At 42.9% G+C, this 12,861-nt stretch overlaps 1 protein-coding gene across 1 annotated transcript; it reads left to right on the forward strand.

Annotated features, from left to right (window-relative positions):
* Positions 1–2,066: 2,066 nt before the first annotated feature.
* LOC109467715 (macrophage mannose receptor 1-like) lies at positions 2,067–12,254 on the forward strand (the record flags this gene model as incomplete). The annotated part of the gene is made up of 9 exons (XM_019765762.1): positions 2,067–2,220; positions 2,540–2,774; positions 3,812–4,201; positions 4,953–5,369; positions 7,415–7,810; positions 8,502–8,595; positions 9,440–9,672; positions 10,511–10,716; positions 11,548–12,254. Coding segments are annotated over 9 exons (2,143 nt in total), but the record flags the coding sequence as incomplete, so codon positions are not given.
* Between the last annotated feature and the right edge of the window lie 607 nt (positions 12,255–12,861).

Below are 12,861 nucleotides of genomic sequence, written 5' to 3' on the forward strand. Positions count from 1 at the left end.
AGGTAATAGTCCCGTTATTAAAGATCCGCAAACCGTTTGCATTTGTCTTGTTTGGTTTTGGATTTATAAGTGTTTGAAGTTTTAAGGGCAGCCTTAAGGTAGAATTAGGGTTAGGGCTTTCCGGACATACCAGAAGGTCAAATTTGGTGTTATTCGAAAGGTAATAGTCCCGTTATTGAAGGTCGCAAACTGTTTGCATTTGTCTTGTTTGTTTTTGGATTTATAAGTGTTTGAAGTTTTAAGGGCAGCCTTAAGGTAGGGTTAGGGCTTTTCGGACGTACCAGAAGGTCAAATTTGGTGTCATTCGAAAGGTAATAGTCCCGTTATTGAAGGTCGCAAACTGTTTGCATTTATCTTGTTTGGTTTTGGATTTATAAGTGTTTGAAGTTTTAAGGGCAGCCTTGAGGTAGGATTAGGGTTAGGGCTTTCCGGACGTACCAGAAGGTCAAATTTGGTGTCATTCGAAAGGTAATAGTCCCGGTATTAAAGGTCCGCAAACTGTTTGCATTTATCTTGTTTGGTTTTGGATTTATAAGTGTTTGAAGTTTTAAGGGCAGCCTTAAGGTAGGATTAGGGTTAGGGCTTTCCGGACGTACCAGAAGGTCAAATTTGGTGTCGTTTGAAAGGTAATAGCCCCAGGAATAATTTCCTGCAAAACCGTTTGCATTTATCTTGTTTGGTTTTGGATTTATAAGTGTTTGAAGTTTTAAGGGCAGCCTTAAGGTAGGATTAGGGTTAGGGCTTTCCGGACGTATCAGAAGGTCAAATTAGGTGTCGTTTGGTAGGTAAAAGCCCCAGTAATAATTTCCCGCAAACCGTTTGCATTTATCTTGTTTGGTTTTGGATTTATAAGTGTTTGAAGTTTTAAGGGCAGCCTTAAGGTAGTGTTAGGGTTTGGGCTTTCCGGACGTACCAGAAGGTCAAATTTGGTGTCGTTTGAAAGGTAATAGTCCCGTTATAATTCCGCAAACTGTTTGTATTTATCTTGTTTGGTTTGGGATTTATAAGTGTTTGAAGTTTTAAGGGCAGCCTTAGGTAGGATTAGGGTTAGGGCTTTCCGGACGTACCAGAAGGTCAAATTTGGTGTCATTTGAAAGGTAATAGTCCCGGTATTAAGTCTACCTAGACCGGGCTTTTTTTGACATGGGGGGACTGGGGGGGGGGCTCTTTGACCCCCCCCTAAGAACTCGCGAACGGTATGTCGTATGACCACCAAAAATTTTCAGAGAATGGTGTACTAGTGAAAATTTATCATATCTACAATTTTTATGTCGTTATGACGTCATTATGACGTCATTAATGTGATTTTATTGGCCAAAACCGTCTAAATAGGTTTTTCCCTGAAAACTAAATGGTATTCAACATAACTGTACCAAAAGTGTTTATGACAGAAGATTATGGTGTACTAAGTCTTATGTTGCCCAAAGCAACACCGGTGACGTCATAAAATGACGTCATGCATATTTAAGATATCCGCCATCTTGGATCATCAATCTTGAATTTTCAAAAATAGTTTTTTTTCATGATAAAGCCTAAAATACATAGTAAACATACTAAAGACCTTCATTTAAACCTTTTTTTGAAAAAGAAATGGAAGTATTGATGAAATTTTAATGAAAATAACCTGTATATACCTGTTCTAATGATATGTTCCGCCATCTTGGATTTTGGCCAATGACGTCATCAAATTAGCATAAATTATGCATATTTAATGATAAAATTTACATAAAATTATATGGGATGTTATTAACATTAGAAACCAATGAGTAACTTGACATAAAACCCATAAAATTACTATTGTTGAAACAAAAAAGTAACTAAAATTTAAGCAAAAAATGCCTGTCAGAAACCCGTTGCCATGGCAACACAAAAAATTATTATCTTATTCCAATGATAGAGAATTGTTGCCAACAATATTCTAGGAAAAGTCACCAAGTTTGGCCGTTCTACGGCTAGCCGTTCAGACGCTAGGTGACATCAAAGTTGCCGCGGGCACTTTTAGCCCCTCCCCCGTCTAGGTAGGGTTAAAACTAGCAATAACGTTTTCTATACTATTTTTTTCTCAGCCTGGTGTTTAACTTGGGAGCAAAATCAGACAAGCCGTCTACCATAAGCGCCATTAATGCCATCACGTACCAGCAAGGCGGCACGAAGACAGGAGCTGCGCTGCAATTCGTCCGTGAGAACGCCGCATGGAGGCAAGGAGGAAACGTCCCGAAAGTAAGAACCGAAATATGTTACTTGCTCTATTTATTCATCTGTGAAGATTTACCGCATTTAATTTGTAGAAGGATGGACACAACAGGTGACTATCACCTCTTCGAGATGTCAAACCTAAGACCAGACTGTAAGGTTTGAAACACTTACACCGGGAAGGACCCCTGCTCTTGTCGGTGTGGTAGGATTTTTCACGTGCTCAGTTTAAGGTGTGGGTCTCCTTAAACACAGGACCTCTGGCTTTACGTCCCCAACCGAAGATAGGTAGTCATTGACACCTTTTTGACGTAAAAGACATGGGTGTATCTGCTTTATACCACAGGTGATCATTGTGTTGACAGACGGGAAGTCGGGTGATTCTGTGTCGGGACCATCTCAGAGTCTTGCCGCGAGCGGAATTACCGTGTACAGCATCGGAGTGGGCAACTTCGATCACGGGCAACTCCTGCAGATCGCCAACAACAACCGGAACAATGTGATCGAGTTGAGCGACTTCAACGCCCTGGCCACGAAGATTAGCGAGATTGCCAAAGTCGTTTGCGCACAGGTGTCAGACGGTATGTTCCAATTTCATACCATATTATAGCATTTATCATACAAAAACCCGGGGAAAATGAGACAAATCAGACACAATTTGGCCGGAAAAAGGGAAAAGCTTTAATTTGTGACTTTTCCGAAACAAACACCAACGTCATAAACTATATTGTGAAACAACTCACTAGGTAAGACTTATAATTAACAAGGCGGAGAAAGGGGTGGTGGTGGGTGAAGAGACAAACAAAAGAACAACCGGCACCCGCGTACCGTCAAGTCGAATGGCGTATCACGTGATCGTGTCAAAGGTTACGGGCCGAAACAAAAGAAACGGGTTTTCTAGACAATTAACAAAAATTTTTCCCACTTTACACATCGAAATCAAATTTGAGCGAGAAATGGATTTTAGGCATGCTAAAGACATACCAGCATCTTTTTACGTACCAAAAGTCCACCCTTTTTATCATCAAATGCCAGAGTCTAATATACAGTAGAGCGGATCCCTTTCCAAGTTAACCGACATCCAGCACACTGTATAGCCGTCCCTCAGTAACACATCTTGAGCTGCATAGTTTCCGTTCAGAACTTTTATTCAGCAGGTCACCGAACCCTATAGCTAGAGTCTAGTTACAGTCAACTTATTTCACCTGCAGTTTCATGTTTGCTTTATATATTGAATAAAAATCAGCTAAAGGAATTTGAGCCATTAAAGAGTAATTTCTAATACTTTTATTTCAACATGTAAAGAAGCTGGACATGAAATTGTCACTCAAGCGAGGTTTTTAAAACTGTCATGCGTTTCATGTACTTGATCATGCTACTTGAAACGCCTGACAGTTTTCAACACCTATAGCCAGTTGCTTTCGTAACAAATTTCTTGTGTATCAATAAAAATAATGGGAGGTTGAGTAACAATTTCTTGTGTATCCAGTCACTGACGAAAAGCAGTGGATTCTACATGAAACGTTTTGAAAACATATCCTGTTGCTTGAGTAACAATTTCTTGTGGTTCTCATAGCATTAAACGATGTACAGAAATGTATTTTTCTTTTCTTTGCAGTTTGTCCCAGTGGTTACAAGGAATTCAATGGGATCTGCTACAAGGCGTTCAACACGGTAAAGACCTTCCTTCAGGCGTCCAAGGCTTGTTATGACGACGGCGGCACACTCGCCATGCCCAAGGATGCTGCCACCAACGCCTTCATCAAGACCCTGAAGGACAAGGTAGACCCGGCCGGCTTCTTCTGGTTCGGTCTCGTGGATCAGCACACGGAGAACGAATGGCAGTGGGTAGACGGAGGGAACCTCGTCAGGGGCCACAGCGATTGGAAACCGGGTGAGCCGAACAACAAGGGCGACGAGGACTTTGCCGAGTACTTCCCTAACAAATGGAACGACGCGGGCGGCAACGCAAGGAACAGGAAATTCATCTGCCAAGTGATTCCAACAGGTACACTGTCAGCCAGACAGGCACCCTTTCGATTCAAATGACTAGGAATTTGGATCTAGAGCAGGCTGAAAATGGCATAACGTTTCCATCAGTGCATTTAAAATGAGGTGTTTTCGGTAACATGGCTACTCCCCCTACTACCCTTCTCTCATTTAAGGCATCCAATGCAATTTCAGGGCTGCAAAATTTAAGTTTCAACGTCAATCTTTCTGTCATTCTTTTGATGTTGTAAGTTGAATCGATTCTATCCCATAGCATGTTTCATGTGTGCCATTTTGCGAGGCAAAAATGTGATGTCGCTAACCGGAAAATGTTGCTTCTCCTACATTGAAGGCTGGTTCTAACTATTTATGGGCGGTAATAGAAAAATAAAGGGACGCCTCACGTAGCTTGTTTTTGGATTATTTCAAATGCTTCAAGTATGAAATGATGATGAACATGTGGTAAGAAATGGCAGTTAATGTTAACATCAGACAGATTTCCTCATGCAGAGTATTTCCTTAGTAAACTTTGGACTTTGTTCCAACACAACAAGTACACAGAGATGCAGTTTTCAACGATTAGGAAGTGATTGGTCATTAATTATCCCGATGAAGGCGACAGTGGTCGTTGAAAATGTGATCTCTGTGTACCCATTGTGTTGAAACAAAGCTCAACATTTTACTATGATAACTACCAACGCAGATGAACTTTCATGAGACTATTTTTTTGTTTTGCCACCCTTAAATTGCATTGCATGCCTTTGATACAGATTCCCCACAAGGCTACGTGTACCATCAACTGAGCCATATGAGCTACAAAGTTTACAACGTCAAGAAAGACTACGACGGAGCGGTTGAGACCTGCCGTGCAGATGGCGGTTCACTTGCCGAACCTAAAGACGCCGCCGTTAACACGTTCATCATCTACCTCAAGAACGCCGTGGACAACCGAGCATGGTTCCGCTTCGGACTGACGGATGAACACGAGGAAGGAGGCTGGATGTGGGGAAGCGGTGTCGCCCTATCAACTTTCCGCACGTGGGGTCCGGGAGAACCGAATAACCGGAGAAACGAGGACTGTGCCGAGTACCTCCCTGGAAGTCACCCGAAAAACAAGAGGAACAAGTGGAACGATGGGCCATGTACAGCTCGTACCAGGAAGTTTATCTGCCAGGTCGTTCCGAAAGGTACGTTTCGTAAAGCTTAGGTCACATTTGAAACGGCGCCCGTTCGGCATGTCCTCGGTGTAGACGCCGGCCGGCGTCATGACGCCAAGCGTGCGCTGACTGTCAGGGTCACAATTAAATGTTCCTTTACGGCTTCCTGTCGGGGCCTGGTTGTGCTCCGGCCGGCGGCTTCTAATTTATATTCATAAACTTTTGGTCCCCTTGGCGGCCGGTTTCTGTCAGGGACCCGTCCGGTTCCCGATCAGTCTCCCGTCTTGACCCGTGCGGCTTGCGGTAGGGTTCCGACCGGCTCTTACAGTTCGGCCGGGTAGCTGTCAGGTCCCTGGCGGGGTCCAGGGAGGATCCTGGCGCGTCCCTGGCGGGATCCCGTCGTGTTTGTAAGCCGGTATATATATATATAAGCGCTACACTGCCTGCCATCTTTGCGACTTTAAATAGATGTTTCACGACCCCCTACAACGTGTAGGCCCATCCATCGAGGAAAGTCCGGAGCAAGTGCTTTTTTGATGAATGCCCTCTACTTCTTTACACATTTCAATGTATCCATAATGTTTTACAATAACAGCAAATTTAGATATTACAGTCCAGTCTGTATGTAACACTTCCGTTTAATTCTATCCAGTGCCAGACAGCCCTTGCCAGCAGGCCTCAAACCCGCCATTACCCTACGTTTCCTGGCGACCTGGAACAGCTACCGATCCTTGGAGTTTCCCTTAAGGGTAGCCCACATGCAACACAATATCACTGTTCTGAAGTACATGTATGCCGGGCTATCGTCTCGGCTGTTTTCCACTGCCCATCGGCATTCTGACACACAAGTATACGGTGTAACACACGCGTGTTGAACTGTGCGACGTAGTCTGAACAAGGAGTTTACATATGTCCCATATAACCCCATTTTTCTTACCACCTTATGCACTCATCAGCACATGTGACGTCATAATCTTAGGCAGGTGCCTGTTCGGCCGCCCGACGGGTTCCGGGCAGTGAGCTTACGGCGTCGCTTCGGCGTATTTCGCCGAACGGGGCCCGAAGTGATTTTAACTCTGAGTTAANCATGCAACACAATATCACTGTTCTGAAGTACATGTATGCCGGGCTATCGTCTCGGCTGTTTTCCACTGCCCATCGGCATTCTGACACACAAGTATACGGTGTAACACACGCGTGTTGAACTGTGCGACGTAGTCTGAACAAGGAGTTTACATATGTCCCATATAACCCCATTTTTCTTACCACCTTATGCACTCATCAGCACATGTGACGTCATAATCTTAGGCAGGTGCCTGTTCGGCCGCCCGACGGGTTCCGGGCAGTGAGCTTACGGCGTCGCTTCGGCGTATTTCGCCGAACGGGGCCCGAAGTGATTTTAACTCTGAGTTAAAATCGATTCGGCGACCGTGCGGGGCCAAAAATAGGCCGGCAGCCGTCGGGAAGCCCGCCGGTCTCCGTCCAGGTCCCGTTCGGTAGTGCCAAAAAACACGACGAACACGCGCCGAGCGGGCCCCTTTCTTGAATTGTGACCTAAGCATAAGAGTCGTTTGTTCTTGTCTGTAGATTACAAATCAGCATGTCCTTCAGCCAATACCTCTGAATAGGTTTTCTGCATTTGCTGGAGCATTCCTATTATGTTCATGGTCAGTTAGGTCATGTTGATTTGATTAGATGGATGGATGACATCCTCTGGGAACCCCCAAACTGAGGCGAGCGTGCGAATGAAAAAAAAAACTGGCAAAAGAAGTTGCCTTCATTATGAACTGTACGTCAATCTGATCAAGAAGGTTGAACAAATTACTAAACTCTTCATTTTCATTTCTTCACATTTTCTTATTTTCTTTTGGAATTGATGTTGGCATTCTATAACATTGGTATCGTTTTCCAATTTTCTTTTCAATTTACGTCATATATTTGGTCATTTTGCAGCTGCTTTGTATGACTTACAGTAAGGTCGAAAGCTTTTTTAAAATAGACGAAAATTCATGCTTGCGGATGTCATCCATATAATCAACTCAACACGTCGACCTTACCTTCATCATTTTCTGTAGGCTGTCCTAGAGGCTACAAACAGAGGGGTGCAATCTGCTACAAGGCCTTCGACAAGAAGGAGAATTACTACGAGGCTGAGATGGCTTGCCGGGCTGAAGGAGGGTCCCTGGCGATGCCCCGTGACCAGACTACCAACAACTTCCTGATCAAGCTGAAGAACGATAAGGACGGCAACTCGTGGTTCTGGCTCGGGGCGGATGACAAGAATGACGAGGGCACATGGTTGTACCGGAACGGCAAACCCTTCGGGAGCTTCCGCGCCTGGTTCCCGGGTGAACCGAACCAGGCTGGCGGGAATGAAGACTGCTTGATGCTGTTCGAAAGCCCCAGGAACAAGTGGAACGATCAAGACTGCGCGACAAAACAGAAGTTCATCTGCCAGATCCAATTACCAAGTAAGTTTACCATTTAAATGACGTGATAGCCTCTACTATGCTTCGGCAAGCGGCTGGAAAGAGTAGAATTTGGCCAAATAGAGAGATAACATGTCAAGGGAGTTGGTCCGCTAGAGGGTACAGTTTGCCGCACCCGCACTGCATTTTCTAGCGGACCAACTTTCCTGGCATGTTATCTCTTTATTTGGCCAAATTCTACTCTCTCCAGCCGCTTTCCGAAGCCTAGTAGAGGCCAGGAAGATGCTGACAGGATATAAGATTTTGGAACAGAAGCCACGAGTCAGAAGTGTTAGATGGTACTAATGTGTTTTCAAATAGCATGTAACTGTATTTGGTATCTGTTACTAATTTTACTCGCATCTATTTTTTCGAGGATAGTGCAAAAAATACACATTACTTATTGAGGCCTCCTATATCCACACATACAGACAAAGTAAGAAAAAAAAAGGTACAAACAACAAAGAAAAAACAATGAAGTGCAAAATACGCTGGTGTACAAATCATAACAAATGGGGCAAAACCACATCAACGATTTTACAATTGTTAACAAATGACAAAAGAAGGGTAGAGAATATATCGGTTGTTGTCAGTGGCGTTGTTTATGTCAAAGGAAGTATATTGTTGTTATGGCTATAAAACACCACTCTTTAGAAGGTAGTTTTGTTAATCGGATCTTTTGTTTCGTGATCAGTTGTTGATTCCTGCGGTGGAAACATCCAAACGGAGTATGGAACCATCGTCTCACCGGGCTACCCAGATACATACGCAGATAATCAGAAATGCAGGTATGTAAAATGTTACATAATGATTCTTACTAACATGCCACAGCAACTTGTTACACAGACTGCTTGACACCCCTCTGTCCATTTGAGGTTTTATCCATATCTGCTAAGGCCATGTTGATTTGGTTATTTTTATCATTATATGGATGACATCGTCTGGGAACCCCAAAACTGATGCCAGCGTGCAATAAAGAAAGTATGACAAAAAAAGTTGCCTTAATTATGAAATCTACGTGGTCATGAAGGTTTGAACAAATGACTAATTAGTAATAAACACACGAGTATGGGATGGCGAATAATAGACTATTCGTTTTCATTTCTTCACATTTTCTTCTTTGCCTTTGGAATTTATTTTGGCATTCTACTATATTAGTATCGTTTTTCAATTTTTTTGGCAGTTTACGGCATATACTTGCTCATTTTCCAGCTGCTTTGCACGATTTACAGTATGGTCGAATGCTTGTTTTTTTTTTTCTTGGAAATACACAATAATTCGTGCTCGCGTGGATGTCATCCTTGTAATCAAATCAACATGGCCTAAGCCATGAAACGGATTACAACGACGTAACTTGAATGTATGCCATACAGGAGTTTTCTTTTACACAACCAAGTTTCTCACCTAGAGTGCTGACCTTTCGGTGTCTATCAGACACCTTCCTCAGACCTCCTGGTTGGAGTTCTGCTTCTGAGTTCAGAAGCTCTGAGGAAGGTGTCTGATAGACACCGAAACGTCAGCCCTCTAGGTGAGAAAATTGGTACGGTTAACAAGTGTAAAAGAAAACTCCTGTATCCTAGACTTTACCGACCAGATGAAACTATTTTCGGTTGCATGTATGCCATTTTGCAGCTGGAACATCATGGCTCGACCAGGGAAGGTCTTGACTCTGATCTTCGAGGATTTCGACCTTCAGAGCACCTCCGACACGGTGACTGTGGAAGACCCCTGCACCGACAGGGAGCTGGGGAAGTTCTCGGGGTCGACTCTGCCTGCACCCGTCCGCAGCGCGGACAAACAGCTGAGGATCGTCTTCAGAACCGATCACTCTGTCAGCGAACGTGGCTTCAGGGTCAAATTCATCGGTAAGTCAGATTAAAGTTAGTTTGAGTCCTCCATGGATTCAAACAACCACTGGCATGGTCGCTTGTCAGTGGCGGCTCCGCTAATGTCCGTCTCGTAAACGGTCAGTGAAACTGTAGATGCCATATCACAGAACGGCAAATTGCAGTGCCTGCACGGTCCATCCACACCGTGATGTTTCGTGCCGTCAAGGGTTATTGAGGGTATAGGTTAGGATTTTAGAGCTACGCTTTTTTGATTCGGGTTCGAATCCGAGCCTGTGCTTTTCTTTTATACTAATACATTAACTATTTTTTATGAACCTCCCTTATATTTGCAATTGGAATGTTGCTTTTTATGGTATATATTACGTTTGATACGTTTTTTGAACCTCAAAAAAAGTTATGATACACTCGGATATGGCATCGACCAGTCAGCAATATGGCATCGAAGGCATCGACCGTTTACGAGAGGGAAATTTGTGACAGCGTCCATCTCGATCTGTTTATCCCTTGGGTCACACAGTAGTGGCTAGTCCATTGTTAGTGGTGTGTGTTTAACTCCGATACTCTTCTCAAGCGCCGAGTGCTAAGCAGAGGTAGCAGTGCATGTACCACTTTTAAAGGCTTTGGTATAACTCGGTCGGGGACAGGTACAGTACAGGTCTGGTTCGCAATACTCCATTCAGCAGCAAAGTACAGTTATACGTCGGTGAACCAAAGACTGGCGTACTGTTCAATCAGAGGTTTAAGCTTCGCCTTATTTTTGACGTGTTTTAGGCGTCCTGGTACGTATTGGATACCTCCTGGCTGTTTTTTCTTTGTGCCGACCACTCAATTTGTATATGTCTGTTCATAACAGCCAGTGACGCTTCCGGGAAACGAGGGGTTGACGAACCGCTGTCTGTCCAGCAGCCTGATGAGACCATGGAGGGGCGTGGCCAGGAGGAAGGAGGCCAGGAGGGGCGTGGCCAGGAGGAGGTTGCCGAGAACATCGATGAAGATGTGCTGATGGAGACCTTGAAGATGCTGGAGAAAGACCTGCGCAATGCTGCCAACGAGCTAAGGGTACGGCGTAATGATCTTTACCTAACCTGGGTACCATCCGTTTTTAATGGGATTCCTTGCAACTCGTTACCCCCGAAAAAGTGGGTAGCCAGTGCAAGGAGTCCCGTTACAAAACGGATGGCACACAGGCTAATCTTCACCTATCTCCATTGGAAATATCTATCGGTATCAGTGTTCTAGTCAGCCTGAAATTTTCCCTGCCGTCTCAGTTTTGTTTGGTGTAACATCATGTCGACCGTGGAGCGACGATCGTATAAGGGGCCGGGCATGCTATGCCGGAAAAATTCTGAAATTTGCCCTCTTGAAACTCCATTCCATGCAATTTGGGGGTACAATTTGTTGCTAGACAAAGCTTAGTTTAATGACATCTCTTTCCACATCTTTACACGCCCATTTTGTCCGTCAAAGATGACAGATTGTTTATGTCAGTTATGGTCGTCAAATTCCGTCAAATGACAGAACAGAAGGATGCTGGCTAGTTTGAAATCTGTGCATCAAATTTAGTTTTGAACTGCTAGTTGGGAAAGATCGATCAACTGTACTATATTCAAGCAAGAAATATATATATGATTTTTTTCTCCTCTCACAAGCTTGGAAGTGTATTGTGTTTGCACTTGTAGGTGCACAGCTAACTAATATTTGGGAGGGCACAAACGAAACTCAAACGACAATTTTTCTCCTACACACTCTCTGACAGATTCTGAAACCGTCAAGTTACTGAGTGCGTGCATATATCTTCACTAAGCTGTTTATAAGTCCGATGTGGTTTGAAGTAATTTGATTTAATTCAAAGCATTTATTCTTTTATTCTTTTTTTTTTAAATTTTGTAGGAGCTCCATGGAGAATGACAACTGGCGACAGATGACGTTGAAATGGATGACCAAAGACCGACCAAGACCGATCTACAGGATAACCGCTTAGCAAGACGCGTCCAACAACAGATAGGACCAAGGCAACATAAGAAATGATAAAGAATAGATAGAACTCATGAAAATCAAGAATCTCCGCTTTTCTTGTACTAGTTACCGTAGCTGTAAACAATACTTATAATAATCCAGCAGTAATACAAAATGACAATCATCTCTATTGCTTCTACTTTCCAGACGTAGTACACAGTCTGTCTACTTTTGACTGTTTCCGGGTTATTATGAAATGATAAAACCATTTTGTAGGATTCCTTGTTTATTTCTTACTTCTTCATTACTACTGCCAAGCCCCACAACTCCTTACTTCACTGGTCTTAGCCATCCCCAGAACATTGATTGTCTGTACTATACTGTGTGAAAAAAATATCTAATATACTCAACTATCTAACGATAAATTTGACAATAACATTCTTAACTTTAAGGTACACTTTGCCACCGAAGACCACATTTTGTATGCACAACTTTGCAAGTTTCATGAATGGTTAGGCCACATTAATTTAATCAATTGGTTGTCGGATTTGCCCCCTTCATATTTTTCTGATTTGCCAAAAAATATTAAATATATGAATCACCTCCAAACTACATGTTTTTATTTTGACGCCAACAGTTGAGCAAAGTCCGTGTCTTCCTAGCTGTTGCAGTTTTTTCCGTCTAACAATGCAACATTTGGTTTGCATGATTAAAACTTCAAAATTCATTGTTGTCAAGTTTGACATTTTGGGCTATCATAGGATACCTAAGATTTTTTAATTTTTTTTTCAAATTCTAAGAACTATCAAATCAAATGAAATGTTTTCGTAACATTTCGTAACAGAAATGTTTTTGTAACATATCATGATATATACACTAGCACCAACAATTCTACATAATGTTCAGATCAACTGTTGCAAGAATGCAAACAAAAGAACACTGTACTTCACTAATAATAAAAAAACACTGTTTGAATCCAATTTCAAAAGTATCATAGACCTAGATGTTTACTGAAAGAAATACCAATTATTGTCACATATTCAAGATTGCTATTAAAGCTGCCATTGCAAGTAGAAAAGAGTATTTTGTCCTGTCAAGCGTACCTGTGTCTTTGCTGCGAAGCTAGATGTACTGTTAGGCTTCTTTGAAAAACTTTATAAGATAGTAATTCTTTGATTCGGGTGGTAAATGCTTGTGAGTGGAGGAAGATGTATACAGGTTTGTAACATCAGTGTGGATGTCGATAAT

Source organism: Branchiostoma belcheri, unplaced genomic scaffold, assembly GCF_001625305.1.
Source record: "Branchiostoma belcheri isolate BF01 breed outbred unplaced genomic scaffold, Haploidv18h27 scaffold189, whole genome shotgun sequence".
Taxonomy (NCBI): domain Eukaryota; kingdom Metazoa; phylum Chordata; class Leptocardii; order Amphioxiformes; family Branchiostomatidae; genus Branchiostoma; species Branchiostoma belcheri.